The 13,642-nt window shown below is 32.7% G+C and overlaps 1 protein-coding gene across 5 annotated transcripts; it reads left to right on the top strand.

The window, feature by feature from the left end:
* Window positions 1–3,134: 3,134 nt before the first annotated feature.
* On the top strand, window positions 3,135–6,118 carry LOC111876530 (F-box protein At5g52880). 5 transcript variants are annotated; one of them, XM_023873109.3, is made up of 7 exons: window positions 3,135–3,679; window positions 4,220–4,374; window positions 4,456–4,543; window positions 4,629–4,798; window positions 4,876–5,021; window positions 5,124–5,232; window positions 5,868–6,118. In XM_023873109.3, the coding sequence occupies exons 1-7, from the start codon at window positions 3,495–3,497 to the stop codon at window positions 5,873–5,875; spliced, it is 861 nt and encodes a 286-aa protein (XP_023728877.1). In that variant the 5' UTR covers window positions 3,135–3,494; the 3' UTR covers window positions 5,876–6,118. The 5 variants fall into 5 exon arrangements, with proteins under 5 accessions (XP_023728877.1, XP_023728848.1, XP_023728865.1 ...); XM_023873080.3 differs by having other exon boundaries at window positions 5,818–6,118; XM_023873097.3 differs by having other exon boundaries at window positions 5,124–5,256.
* Window positions 6,119–13,642: the final 7,524 nt, after the last annotated feature.

Here is a 13,642-nt window from a genome sequence, read left to right as displayed (position 1 = left end):
AAACCAAAAGGTTGAATCCTTGGAAGGCTTCCAACTAAAATTCTTCACCGACGCTTACAAAGGCTATCACCAAGTCCAAATGTGTGGGGAAGATGAGGAAAAGACAACATTCCACACCGATCATGGCACGTTCTGCTACAAAAAATGTCATTGCGGCTTAAAACACTAGGGAAACATATCAACGCCTGATGGAAAAAGTCTTCGCCAACCAAATCGGCAGGAACGTCAAGGTTTACTTTGATGACATGGTTATCAAAATTCGTCACAAAGCAGAGTTACTCGGAGACATTGAGGAAACCTTTCAGACCCTGGTAGAAGCACAAATGAAACTCAATCCAGGAAAGTGTACCTTTGGAGTAGAAGAGGGCCAATTCCTAGGTTACCAGATAACCAAAGAAGGAATCACACCGAACTAAGCCAAGATCCAGGAGTTCCTCAACTCCACGGCTCCCCACAACCTGAAGGGGGTCCAGGATATCAATGGGATACTAAAGGTACTCAACAGGTTCATTGCCAAGTCAGTTGAAAAAGCTCTCCCACTCTTCCATACACTAAAGTGTTGTGTTGACAAAAACTAGTTCAAATGGACAAAATGGGCTGATAAGCCCCTACAATGTCTGAAGGAAGCCTTACAGCAGCTCCTGGCCATGGCGAGCCCCTTACCAGGAAAGACCCTGCAGATGTACCTGACAGCATTTGACGAAGCTATATCGTTGGTACTGACAGTCAAAAGGGACCAAAAGTAGCTTCCGATACACTTCGTGAGCAGAGCATTGTAGGTCCCAGAGCTCAATTACCTAATTCTAGAGAAATTAGTCCTTGCACTGATTTACGCAGCCAGACGCCTCCGACGCTACTTCTAGGCTCGCAAGATTGAGGTTCTAACCGACTTCCCAGTGAAGCAAATCCCTCCAAGACTGAAAATGTTGGGACGAATGGCGAAATGGGCCATCGAGCTATGAGAGCACGACATAGATTACCGACCACGATCCGGAATCAAATCTCAAGCTCTATTAAACTTCCAAGTAGAAATCCCCGATACGCTCAAAAGGGTGTCGACGACTGTGTCGATAGAGCCCTCGGACCCCGAAGCGAGAAAAGAAGTGTGGGAGCTGCATACTGACAACGCTGCAAGCAAGGAAGGATCTAATGCGGGCTTGATCCTCAAAAACCCTGGTGGTGCAGAGATCATTTATTCTTTAAGATTCGAATTCCAGGTCTCCAATAACGAGTCTGAATATGAATCACTTCTCGTGGGCCTTCGCCTAGCGCGAGAGGTCAAAGCAAAACACCTCTCAGCTTTTAGCGACTCTTTGTTCATCACTAACAGAGTCAATGACACTTACGAATCCAATGACCAAAGGATGCAGAGATACCTAGACACAATGTGGAAGTTAACACATTCGTTTAAAAGCTTCAAGATCAAGCATATTTCCCAGGGGAAATATGCGAGGGTCGACGCTCTCAGCAAGTTAGCATCGAAATCTTTTGATCACTTGACCAAGAAAGTGTTGGTAGAAGCTCTCAAAGGTGCACATGAAAATACGTTGCCAAGCCTTCACCCTTAATTGTAAAATTACTTAATCCGGATCAATATCTAGGAAATTCATTAATTTAGACAACTGGCCATTGCTTGAATTAATCTGTTTTCTAAGGATTAGTAATAACGAATGTGAACCTAATCACCTCAATCGTTAACTAATGAAGAATTAATCCGAAACATTCACTATAAAATCATCCATGGGATCAAATGAGTCGAACCTAAACAGAAGTCCTCTTAATTATTGAATTTAGTGGCAATAACTTGTTTTAGCTGCTAGTTAGTTAAATTGCGTATTAGTTAGTTTATTTAAGTTTTCTAGTCTTGCAAAACTAGAGAAAACATTTCCTTTTATTACTTGTTTTTTTAGATAATATCAGCTATTAGTTTAATTTTTCCGTTCCCTGTGTTCAATACCTTACTTATTTAGCTACACCACAATTGATAGGTCCACTGCCTCTGTGTGCTAATTTTATAATTAAAAGTAGGTTTAAAACTAGTTGAGTTCACACACATCAGTTATAATGAGCATACACAATCTTTTCAGGAAGCTTGCTACTTATATAGCCAGGAAAGGCTCATCTGGAGTATGGTGCAACATTGCTAAAGCCATTAAGTCCCTTGTTGCTCTCAATATCAACGACAACGACCTGTTCAAACTCAATCCTGGTACGAACATTCAAATTCTGTTTTGAAAGGATGCATGGTGCGATAACATCCCCTTCTAACAAAAATCCCCTCACCTTTACCAGATTGAATCCACAAAATGTTGTTTTTGAATGAGCGATTGTCAAGGAACGATTTCTCATGGTGTTGGAAGCATGAGTTGAATAATGCTGTTGAATTAGTTGAAATCTTACAACTATACAATGATATTGGAAATTTGGGCTACCAAAATGTTCCCCCCATTCGGTTTCAGTTTTACCTTATCACCAAATGAGGAATATATTGTAAACTTTTTGAGGCGACTAATCGACTCTAAATTAATCCATTATAGTGGGCTAGTAATTTGTTGGGAAAAGGTGATCCCTTTGAAAGTCAAGTGCTTTGTTTGGAGGGCCTCGATGGGTAGAATCCATGTAGCTGACACATTAGCTATAAGGGGTATTAACACCACGAACTCAGAGTGTCCGATGTGTAATAAGGAGCTAGAAATCAGTTGATCATCTCCTAGTTCGCTGTGAGTATGCTAAGGTGGTTCTTCAATGGATTTTCAAGTGGTGTGGTTTGCAATCTAGGAGTTTCACATGTGTGATGGAATTCATTGATCACGTGGCCTCATTGGCTAGCTGTCCGAAGAAAATATTGATAACAAACATTGTGTTCTATTGTCTTCTTTGGAACATTTGGAGGGCTACAAACGACAAAGTTTAAAAAAATATTTGGACTCCCCCCAACAAAATGCGTTGATAACATCTCCCAATCATATATTTGGTGCAAACACATGAGCAATTTTTGAGGCTAATTCTACCTTTTTCATAATATTGTATTTTCTTTGCAGTTTTGTTTTCGTGTCTACGTTTAGTTGTTGGCTAAGCTTGTACCTTTTTTCTTATTTTATTTTAATATATATCTCATTTGCCGTTGAAAAAAAACATGAGAGATAGGTTAGAAATAAACCCAAAATCTATTGAGGATGAGGTTTGATTCTCCGCATCCCTTGAATAAAAGGAGGTCAGACATTCAGGAACGAGGAGAGGGCCGGTCAACTCAGCACTATCCGCCCCATTTTCATCCGTAATTTGAAAGCCTCGTTTCCATCCCTGATTTCAAAGTAGATTTGTATATCAAATAAAGAATGAACACGATCAGGCATTAACTTGAGAAACAAAAAGTAATTGTGTAAAGAATCTGTCATGACCGATGAAATGAAACCGCTTCAACTTCCTATTTCCCCCGCAACAATCAACATGCAAATTTGCCCTAATTCTTAAACCACCACAAATTTGGAAGAATGGAAGGTCCGATGGATAGGTACCATAAATTAGGGCTTCAACAATCCTTCTCCCGAATCTATCAGTATCCGTTGGCTTGTAAAGAGCTTGCGTTAATTCTCAAACTCTCCTATTCTAAATTCCCCAAAAACTTGCAATCTCTTGTTTTCCAAGACGTCCTCGCCGCCTTTCGCCTTCTTCCTCGGTATGTTTCCTTCGATCCCTAATCTAAATCATATTTTTATTCACTTTTCATGGTGTTTGATGAAATTTCTTCCGAAAAGCGCACAAATTGATTGTCTAGTAGTTCCTCGGTATTCAGAATCCAATTTTGGAACCAACTGTGTTTCAAATTCAAGTCTTCTTGATTATTCTTTTCATAATACAACAGAGAAAGCTTAAATGTAGTCATCAATGTAATAAACCTGTGCAGAGTCAAATTGGAGTTTTATGGACTTTATATGCCTTCCTGTGTAGCTCTTCGCTTTTTTGTTTTTTCCTCAAACTTAATCGGAAGGGAGCACATAAACACAAACTTTTTGGAGGATTCGCATTTGCTTTTAGATTAATCTTGATTATAACTTATAAGCATACCTGCCTATTATTTCGAAAGCAGCAAATAACATCATTTTGTTCAAATGTGTTTGAGTGGATTTACTGGATTTGGGGCATTATAAACCTTTTGATTGTTTATGGAGCTTTTTTTTTTCATAATACATTTGTAATTTCATTCACTTGAATTCAGAATGCAAACACAAACCGCCATTCATGCAGCAAATACCCTCCTTCAAGCTGTGGAATCAGCATTGCCAAAGCAAAAGAAGGCTCAGGCTGTAACCGAGTTCAAGCATGCCATGGTTGCTCATAAGAGGCATTCCAAAGCACGAAACAATGAAGAAGGTTGGTTTTTTGTTTTATGTGCATTTGATGTTCTGTAGTTCTTACATTAATCTCATTTCATGATTTTTGTTTTTTGTTCAGATTCGGTTGAACTTCCACAAGATGTTCTTGTACATGTCTTCAGTTTCTTGGATTTACAATCTTTACTTTCTTCTTCACAAGTTTGCCGGTATTTTTTTCTATCTTTTCATGGATTTTAAATTTTCAACTTCTTGAAAATGTAAATAATACCTGTAAATGCTTCATGTCTTCAGTTCATGGAACATTGCTTCAAGTGATAGCCATGTATGGAAGACACTCTACACCAACACTTCAAATACTCTCTCCAAGATCAATAATCACGTTCATGGTGAATTAATCAATGATAAATGCACCCAACAGGGCAGCCTTGACTGGAAAAATATTTTTAAAAAAGCATATGAAGGTAAGCAAAAGCATCCCAAGTTTATATTTTTAAGAAATCATTCAACTTTATACGCATTACATTTATTTTGATTGCAGCTATTTCATGGAAGAAACTTCTTACATCTTCTAGAGGCTTCTGCAAGCATTGTCATGCAGCTGTTTGGGTCAATGACATGGGAAACAACAAAACATTTGGACTGAAATGTAAATATCACCAAATCAACCCAATATCTACTCGACAGGTATCTTGAATTTAACTTCAATAACCATGAGAGGTTTCCAATTTATCTAGTCATCTTGTGGTGTTTGGAATGTGATTTTGTTTATTTGTTTTGTTTTGGCAGATTGTTGAGTACATAGATGGTGAGTATGCTTCATCAGACAGTGATAATGATAGTGATTGTGATTCATATGACGATTTTACCCCCAAGCTTTGGGCATATCCTAGGAGGAGTGAGTTTTCTCACTGAGTACAATGTACTATTTTTATCATTTAATGTTACACACTTGCTAGTTTTACCATTTTATGTAAATTTTATGTAAAATAATAAAAAAAGAGTAGTGTTTTAGGTTAAAAGGTTAGATGAGAGTATGATATATATATATATATATATATATATATATATATATATATATATATATATATATATATATATATATATATATATATATGGATTGGTTAAAATAGTATCAAGTATTGTTGTCATTCTTTTTGTAACTCAACCTTTAATTAATTGGTTATCTTATCATATCTATTTTATGTCAAATTATCCTACTTTCCTCATATAACTGAAAGCTAAAAGAGAATCAAGAACATATCATCTTTTGATTATTCCAATTGAAAACTAATACAGAATTTAGAACATTTTTTGTTGGTGAAATGAAGTGAAGAGGAATGTAGACCATTGGTGAGGTCGAGACTTTTGGTCTAGATATTTTTAGCTTTATGGAAAAAAAAATTACAATTTTCGATTATAGTCATCATTGGTTGTGTGTTATTAACACTCCAAATTAATGGAAGTATTCATCTGTTTGTAGGATTACTTGGATGTTATAGAAAGTTCAAAACTTACCATTTCACTTTATAGGAAACTAAATATTGGTCGAGCAATGAAACCATGAAGAAAAAGTTGCACTTGAGATATCTCTCCCAACTCCCAACATAAATGAGGGTGGCTAAGACAAATTAGACTTTGTCCAAAAATTATAATCAAACATGTCTTTGATTTAGTCTATTTATAAATATGGTATTTCATTTGCTAGTTTTCTCACTTTTATGTTATTGTATTTTTGTTTCTATCTTCTTTATTTGTAATCAACAAATATGTATATGGTTGAAGACTTGAAGTTTAAATTTAATTCGCAAAAAAATTATACAAAAAGTCTAAGGTTGCGTTTAGTTGCGGAAAAATGAGTCGTTTTCCGAAAAAATTTCCAAGGAAAATGAAAATTTGAAAATTCATTTAGTTCGTCTATTTTTATAAAATTTTCAAATAAGTGGGAAATTTTTGGAAAACCCATAATCATTGTTTTCCATAATTTTCTAATTTCAATTTTTTTTTAAATATAAACACACACCCACTCTCACCCACCCACCTCTACCTACCCCACTTTAACACCCAACCCACCACACCCTACCTACCCACATCTATCCACTCCCACTCACCCACCCCCACCCCCACCCCCCATACACATACATACATGCACATCCACCCCCACAAACACACCCACCCACCCACCCCCACAACACAGACACCTACCCCAACCCGCACCCACACTTACACCACCATAAACACACACTCCCCACTTATCCCCACCCCCACAAACACACCCACCAACATTCCCACAAACACACACCTACACTTAACCCAACCCCACAAACACAAACACACCCACACAACACCAACGCACACACATACATACACACAACCGCCCAACACCACTACCATAATCACGCACATACCATCACCATCATTACCACCACTACCCCATCACCAGCACCACCACCATCGTCGACGCTATCACCACCACTGCCATAGTTGTTGCTGCCACCACCACCATCGTCGCCATCATCAACACCACCACTGCCCCTCGTCGCCGCCCCCACCCCCACCTTACCACCGCTATTATTTTCTTAAAATGAAAACCGATAGAAAAATACACATTGAAAAACGTTTTCTAATTTTCTAAAACTGAAAATTAAAAATATAGTTTTTACTAAACGCGTTTCCTAAATTTTCCAATGAAAATTGAGATAAGAAAACGAAAACAGAAAAGGGAAAAAGAAAAACAAAAATGAAAACTGTTTTTCCGTAACTAAACACAACCTAATAATCTGAAAAGTCATTTGAAAAACCGGTTTAGAACCGATACTATCGGATACAGAATTTCATTGCCAGACCCGATACAAAAATCATCCAGTTGACTAAACCGGTTTTACTATTTCAAATAAAATCCGAATCAGATTTTAAAGAAGATGGTTTTTACTTTTTATCCTCTTTTGTACACCTCTGGGATGTAACGATATTAAAAGTTGATCCATAATAAAGTTGGTTTGTATTAGTCTTGACCCAATTTAATCCAATTCGTCGACTATGCTATTTATTTTTACATGATCTTAATGATGTTTGTTTAAAGTTCGATTTTTTTTAAACCTTTAGAAAGATTATATCGTAAATTATCTTTGTTTTGAAATTAACTCTGGAATACATTCATTAATTGCTAAATGCATAACAAAATCGATTAAAAAAAACCTGTTAAAAATTGAGAACAGAAAACGAAAGCAGAAAAGGGAAAAAGAAAAACACAAATGAAAACTGTTTTTCTGTAACTAAACGCAACCTAATAATTTGAAAAGTCATTTGAAAAACCGGTTTAGAACTTATACTATCGGATACATAATTTCATTGCCAGACCCGATACAAAAATCAACCAGTTGACTAAACCGGTTTTACTATTTCAAATAAAATCCGAATCAGATTTTAAAGAAGATGGTTTTTAACTTTTTATCATCTTTTGTGCACCTCTGGGATGTAACGATATTAAAAGTTGATCCATAATAAAGTTGGCTTGTATTAGTCTTGGCCCAATTTAATCTAATTCGTCGACTATACTATTTATTTTTACATGATCTTAATGATGTTTGTTTAAAGTTCAATTTTTTTTAAACCTTTAGAAAGATTATATCGTACATTATCTTTGTTTTGAAATTAACTATCGAATACACTCATTAATTGCTAAATGCATAACAAAACCGATAAAAAAACCCGGTTAAAAATTGAGAACAGAAAACGAAAACAGAAAAAGGAAAAAGAAAAACAAAAATGAAAAATTGTTTTTCCGTCACTAAACGCAACCTAATAATCTGAAAAGTCATTTGAAAAACCGGTTTAGAACCAATACTAACGGATACATAATTTCATTGCCAGACCCGATACAAAAATCAACCAGTTGACTAAACCGGTTTTACTATTTCAAATAAAATCCGAATCAGATTTTAAAGAAGATGGTTTTTAACTTTTTATCATCTTTTGTGCACCTCTGATATATAACGATATTAAAAGTTGATCCATAATAAAGTTGGCTTGTATTAGTCTTGGCCTAATTTAATCTAATTCGTCGACTATGTTATTTATTTTTACATGATCTTAATGATGTTTGTTTAAAGTTCGATTTTTTTTAAAACCTTTAGAAAGATTATATCGTAAATTATCTTTGTTTGGAAATTAACTATCGAATACATTCATTAATTGCTAAATGCATAACAAAACCGATAAAAAAAACGGTTAAAAATTGAGAACAGAAAACGAAAAGAGAAAAGGGAAAAAGAAAAACAAAAATGAAAAACTGTTTTTCCGTAACTAAACGCAACCTAATAATCTGAAAAGTCATTTGAAAAACCGGTTTTGGAACTTATACTATCGGATACATAATTTCATTGCCAGACCCGATACAAAAATCAACCAGTTGAGTAAACTGGTATTTACTATTTCAAATAAAATCCGAATCAGATTTTAAAGAAGATGGTTTTTAACTTTTTATCATCTTTTGTGCATCTCTCGGATTTAACGATATTAAAAGTTGATCCATAATAAAGTTGGCTTGTATTAGTCTTGGCCCAATTTAATCTATTTCGTCGACTATGCTATTTATTTTTACATGATCTTAATGATGTTTGTTTAAAGTTCGATTTTTTTTAAACCTTTAGAAAGATTATATCATAAATAATCTTTGTTTTGAAATTAACTATGGAATACATTCATTAATTGCTAAATGCATAACAGAACCGATAAAAAAAACCGGTTAAAATTTGAGAACAGAAAACAAAAACAGAAAAGGGAAAAAGAAAAACAAAAATCAAAAACTGTTTTTCCGTAACTAAACGCAACCTAATAATCTGAAAAGTCATTTGAAAAACCGGTTTAGAACTTATACTATCGGATACATAATTTCATTGCCAGACCCGATACAAAAATCAACCAGTTGACTAAACCGGTTTTACTATTTCAAATAAAATCCGAATCAGATTTTAAAGAAGATGGTTTTTAACTTTTTATCATCTTTTGTGCATCTCTGGGATGTAACGATATTAAAAGTTGATCCATAATAAAGTTGGCTTGTATTAGTCTTGGCCTAATTTAATCTAATTCGTCGACTATGTTATTTATTTTTACATGATCTTAATGATGTTTGTTTAAAGTTCAATTTTTTTTAAACCTTTAGAAAGATTATATCGTACATTATCTTTGTTTTGAAATTAACTATCGAATACACTCATTAATTGCTAAATGCATAACAAAACCGATAAAAAAACCCGGTTAAAAATTGAGAACAGAAAACGAAAACAGAAAAAGGAAAAAGAAAAACAAAAATGAAAAATTGTTTTTCCGTCACTAAACGCAACCTAATAATCTGAAAAGTCATTTGAAAAACCGGTTTAGAACCAATACTAACGGATACATAATTTCATTGCCAGACCCGATACAAAAATCAACCAGTTGACTAAACCGGTTTTACTATTTCAAATAAAATCCGAATCAGATTTTAAAGAAGATGGTTTTTAACTTTTTATCATCTTTTGTGCACCTCTGATATATAACGATATTAAAAGTTGATCCATAATAAAGTTGGCTTGTATTAGTCTTGGCCTAATTTAATCTAATTCGTCGACTATGTTATTTATTTTTACATGATCTTAATGATGTTTGTTTAAAGTTCGATTTTTTTTAAAACCTTTAGAAAGATTATATCGTAAATTATCTTTGTTTGGAAATTAACTATGGAATACATTCATTAATTGCTAAATGCATAACAAAACCGATAAAAAAAAACGGTTAAAAATTGAGAACAGAAAACGAAAAGAGAAAAGGGAAAAAGAAAAACAAAAATGAAAAACTGTTTTTCCGTAACTAAACGCAACCTAATAATCTGAAAAGTCATTTGAAAAACCGGTTTTGGAACTTATACTATCGGATACATAATTTCATTGCCAGACCCGATACAAAAATCAACCAGTTGAGTAAACTGGTATTTACTATTTCAAATAAAATCCGAATCAGATTTTAAAGAAGATGGTTTTTAACTTTTTATCATCTTTTGTGCATCTCTCGGATTTAACGATATTAAAAGTTGATCCATAATAAAGTTGGCTTGTATTAGTCTTGGCCCAATTTAATCTATTTCGTCGACTATGCTATTTATTTTTACATGATCTTAATGATGTTTGTTTAAAGTTCGATTTTTTTTAAACCTTTAGAAAGATTATATCATAAATAATCTTTGTTTTGAAATTAACTATGGAATACATTCATTAATTGCTAAATGCATAACAGAACCGATAAAAAAAACCGGTTAAAATTTGAGAACAGAAAACAAAAACAGAAAAGGGAAAAAGAAAAACAAAAATCAAAAACTGTTTTTCCGTAACTAAACGCAACCTAATAATCTGAAAAGTCATTTGAAAAACCGGTTTAGAACTTATACTATCGGATACATAATTTCATTGCCAGACCCGATACAAAAATCAACCAGTTGACTAAACCGGTTTTACTATTTCAAATAAAATCCGAATCAGATTTTAAAGAAGATGGTTTTTAACTTTTTATCATCTTTTGTGCATCTCTGGGATGTAACGATATTAAAAGTTGATCCATAATAAAGTTGGCTTGTATTAGTCTTGGCCTAATTTAATCTAATTCGTCGACTATGTTATTTATTTTTACATGATCTTAATGATGTTTGTTTAAAGTTCGATTTTTTTTAAAACCTTTAGAAAGATTATATCGTAAATTATCTTTGTTTTGAAATTAACTATCGAATACATTCATTAATTGCTAAATGCATAACAAAACCGATAAAAAAAAACGGTTAAAAATTGAGAACAGAAAACGAAAACAGAAAAGGGAAAAAGAAAAACAAAAATGAAAAACTGTTTTTCCGTAACTAAACGCAACCTAATAATCTGAAAAGTCATTTGAAAAACCGGTTTTGGAACTTATACTATCGGATACATAATTTCATTGCCAGACCCGATACAAAAATCAACCAGTTGAGTAAACCGGTTTTTACTATTTCAAATAAAATCCGAATCAGATTTTAAAGAAGATGGTTTTTAACTTTTTATCATCTTTTGTGCATCTCTCGGATTTAACGATATTAAAAGTTGATCCATAATAAAGTTGGCTTGTATTAGTCTTGGCCCAATTTAATCTATTTCGTCGACTATGTTATTTATTTTTACATGATCTTAATGATGTTTGTTTAAAGTTCGATTTTTTTTAAACCTTTAGAAAGATTATATCATAAATAATCTTTGTTTTGAAATTAACTATGGAATACATTCATTAATTGCTAAATGCATAACAGAACCGATAAAAAAAACCGGTTAAAATTTGAGAACAGAAAACAAAAACAGAAAAGGGAAAAAGAAAAACAAAAATCAAAAACTGTTTTTCCGTAACTAAACGCAACCTAATAATCTGAAAAGTCATTTGAAAAACCGGTTTAGAACTTATACTATCGGATACATAATTTCATTGCCAGACCCGATACAAAAATCAACCAGTTGAGTAAACCGGTTTTTACTATTTCAAATAAAATCCTCATCAGATTTTAAAGAAGATGATTTTTAACTTTTTATCATCTTTTGTGCACCTTTTGAATGTAACGATATTAAAATTTGATCCATAATAAAGTTGGCTTGTATTAGTCTTGGCCCAATTTAATCTAATTAGTCGACTATGTTATTTATTTACATGATGTTAATGATGTTTGTTTAAAGTTCGATTTTTTTTAAACCTTTAGAAAGATTATATCGTAAATTATCTTTGTTTTGAAATTAACTATGGATTACATTCATTAATTGCTAAATGCATAACAAAACCGATAAAAAAAAACCGGTTAAAAATTGAGAACAGAAAACGAAAACAGAAAAGGGAAAAAGAAAAACAAAAATGAAAAACTGTTTTTCCGTAACTAAACGCAACCTAATAATCTGAAAAATCATTTGAAAAACCGTTTTAGAACTTATACTATTGAATACATAATTTCATTGCCAGACCCGAAACAAAAATCAACCGGTTAACTAAACCGCTTTTACTATTTCAAATAAAATCCGCATCAGATTTTAAAGAAGATGATTTTTAACTTTTTATCATCTTTTGTGCACCTCTGGGGTGTAACGATATTAAAAGTTAATCCATAATATTGTTGGCTTGTATTAGTCTTGGCCCAATTTAATCTAATTCGTCGACTATGCTATTTATTTTTACATGATCTTAAAGTTGTTTGTTTAAAGTTCGATTTTTTTAAAACGTTTAGAAAGATTATATCGTAAATTATCTTTGTTTTGAAATTAACTATGGAATACATTCATTAATTGCTAAATGCATAACAAAACCGATAAAAAAAACGGTTAAAAATTGAGAACAGAAAACGAAAACAGAAAAGGGAAAAACAAAAACAAAAATGAAAATTGTTTTTCCGTAACTAAACGCAACCGAATAATCTGAAAAGTCATTTGAAAAACCAGTTTATAATTTATACTATCGGATACATAATTTCATTGCCAGACCAGATACAAAAATCAACCAGTTAACTAAACCGGTTTTACTATTTCAAATAAAATCCGCATCAGATTTTAAAGAAGATGGTTTTTAACTTTTTATCATCTTTTGTGCACATCTGGGATATAACGATATTAAAAGTTGATCCATAATAAAGTTGGTTTGTATTAGTCTTGGCCCAATTTAATCTAATTCGTCGACTATGCTATTTATTTTTACATGATCTTAATGATGTTTGTTTAAAGTTCGATTTTTTTTAAACCTTTAGAAAGATTATATCGTAAATTATCTTTTTTTTTGGAAATTAACTATGGAATACATTCATTAATTGCTAAATGTATAACAAAACCGATAAAAAAAACCCGGTTAAAAATTGAGAACAGAAAACGAAAACAGAAAAAGGAAAAAAAAATGAATACTGTTTTTCCGTAACTAAACGCAACTTAATAATTTGAAAAGTCATTTGAAAAACCGGTTTAGAACTTATACTATCGGATACATAATTTCATTACCAGACCCGATACAAAAATCAACCAGTTGTTTAAACCGGTTCTACTATTACAAATAAAATCCGAATCAGATTTTAAAGAAGATGATTTTTACTTTTTATCCTCTTTTGTACACCTCTGAGATGTAACGATATTAAAAGTTGATCCATAATAAAGTTGGCTTGTATTAGTCTTGACCCAATTTAATCCAATTTGTCGACTATGTTATTTAATTTTACATGATCTTAATGATGTTTGTTTAAAGTTCGATTTTTTTTAAACCTTTAGAAAGATTATATCGTAAATTATCTT

The sequence above is a fragment of the Lactuca sativa genome, chromosome 8 (genome assembly GCF_002870075.4).
Source record: "Lactuca sativa cultivar Salinas chromosome 8, Lsat_Salinas_v11, whole genome shotgun sequence".
Classification (NCBI taxonomy): Eukaryota; Viridiplantae; Streptophyta; class Magnoliopsida; order Asterales; family Asteraceae; genus Lactuca; species Lactuca sativa.
This window is presented reverse-complemented; position numbering and strand designations above follow the sequence as displayed.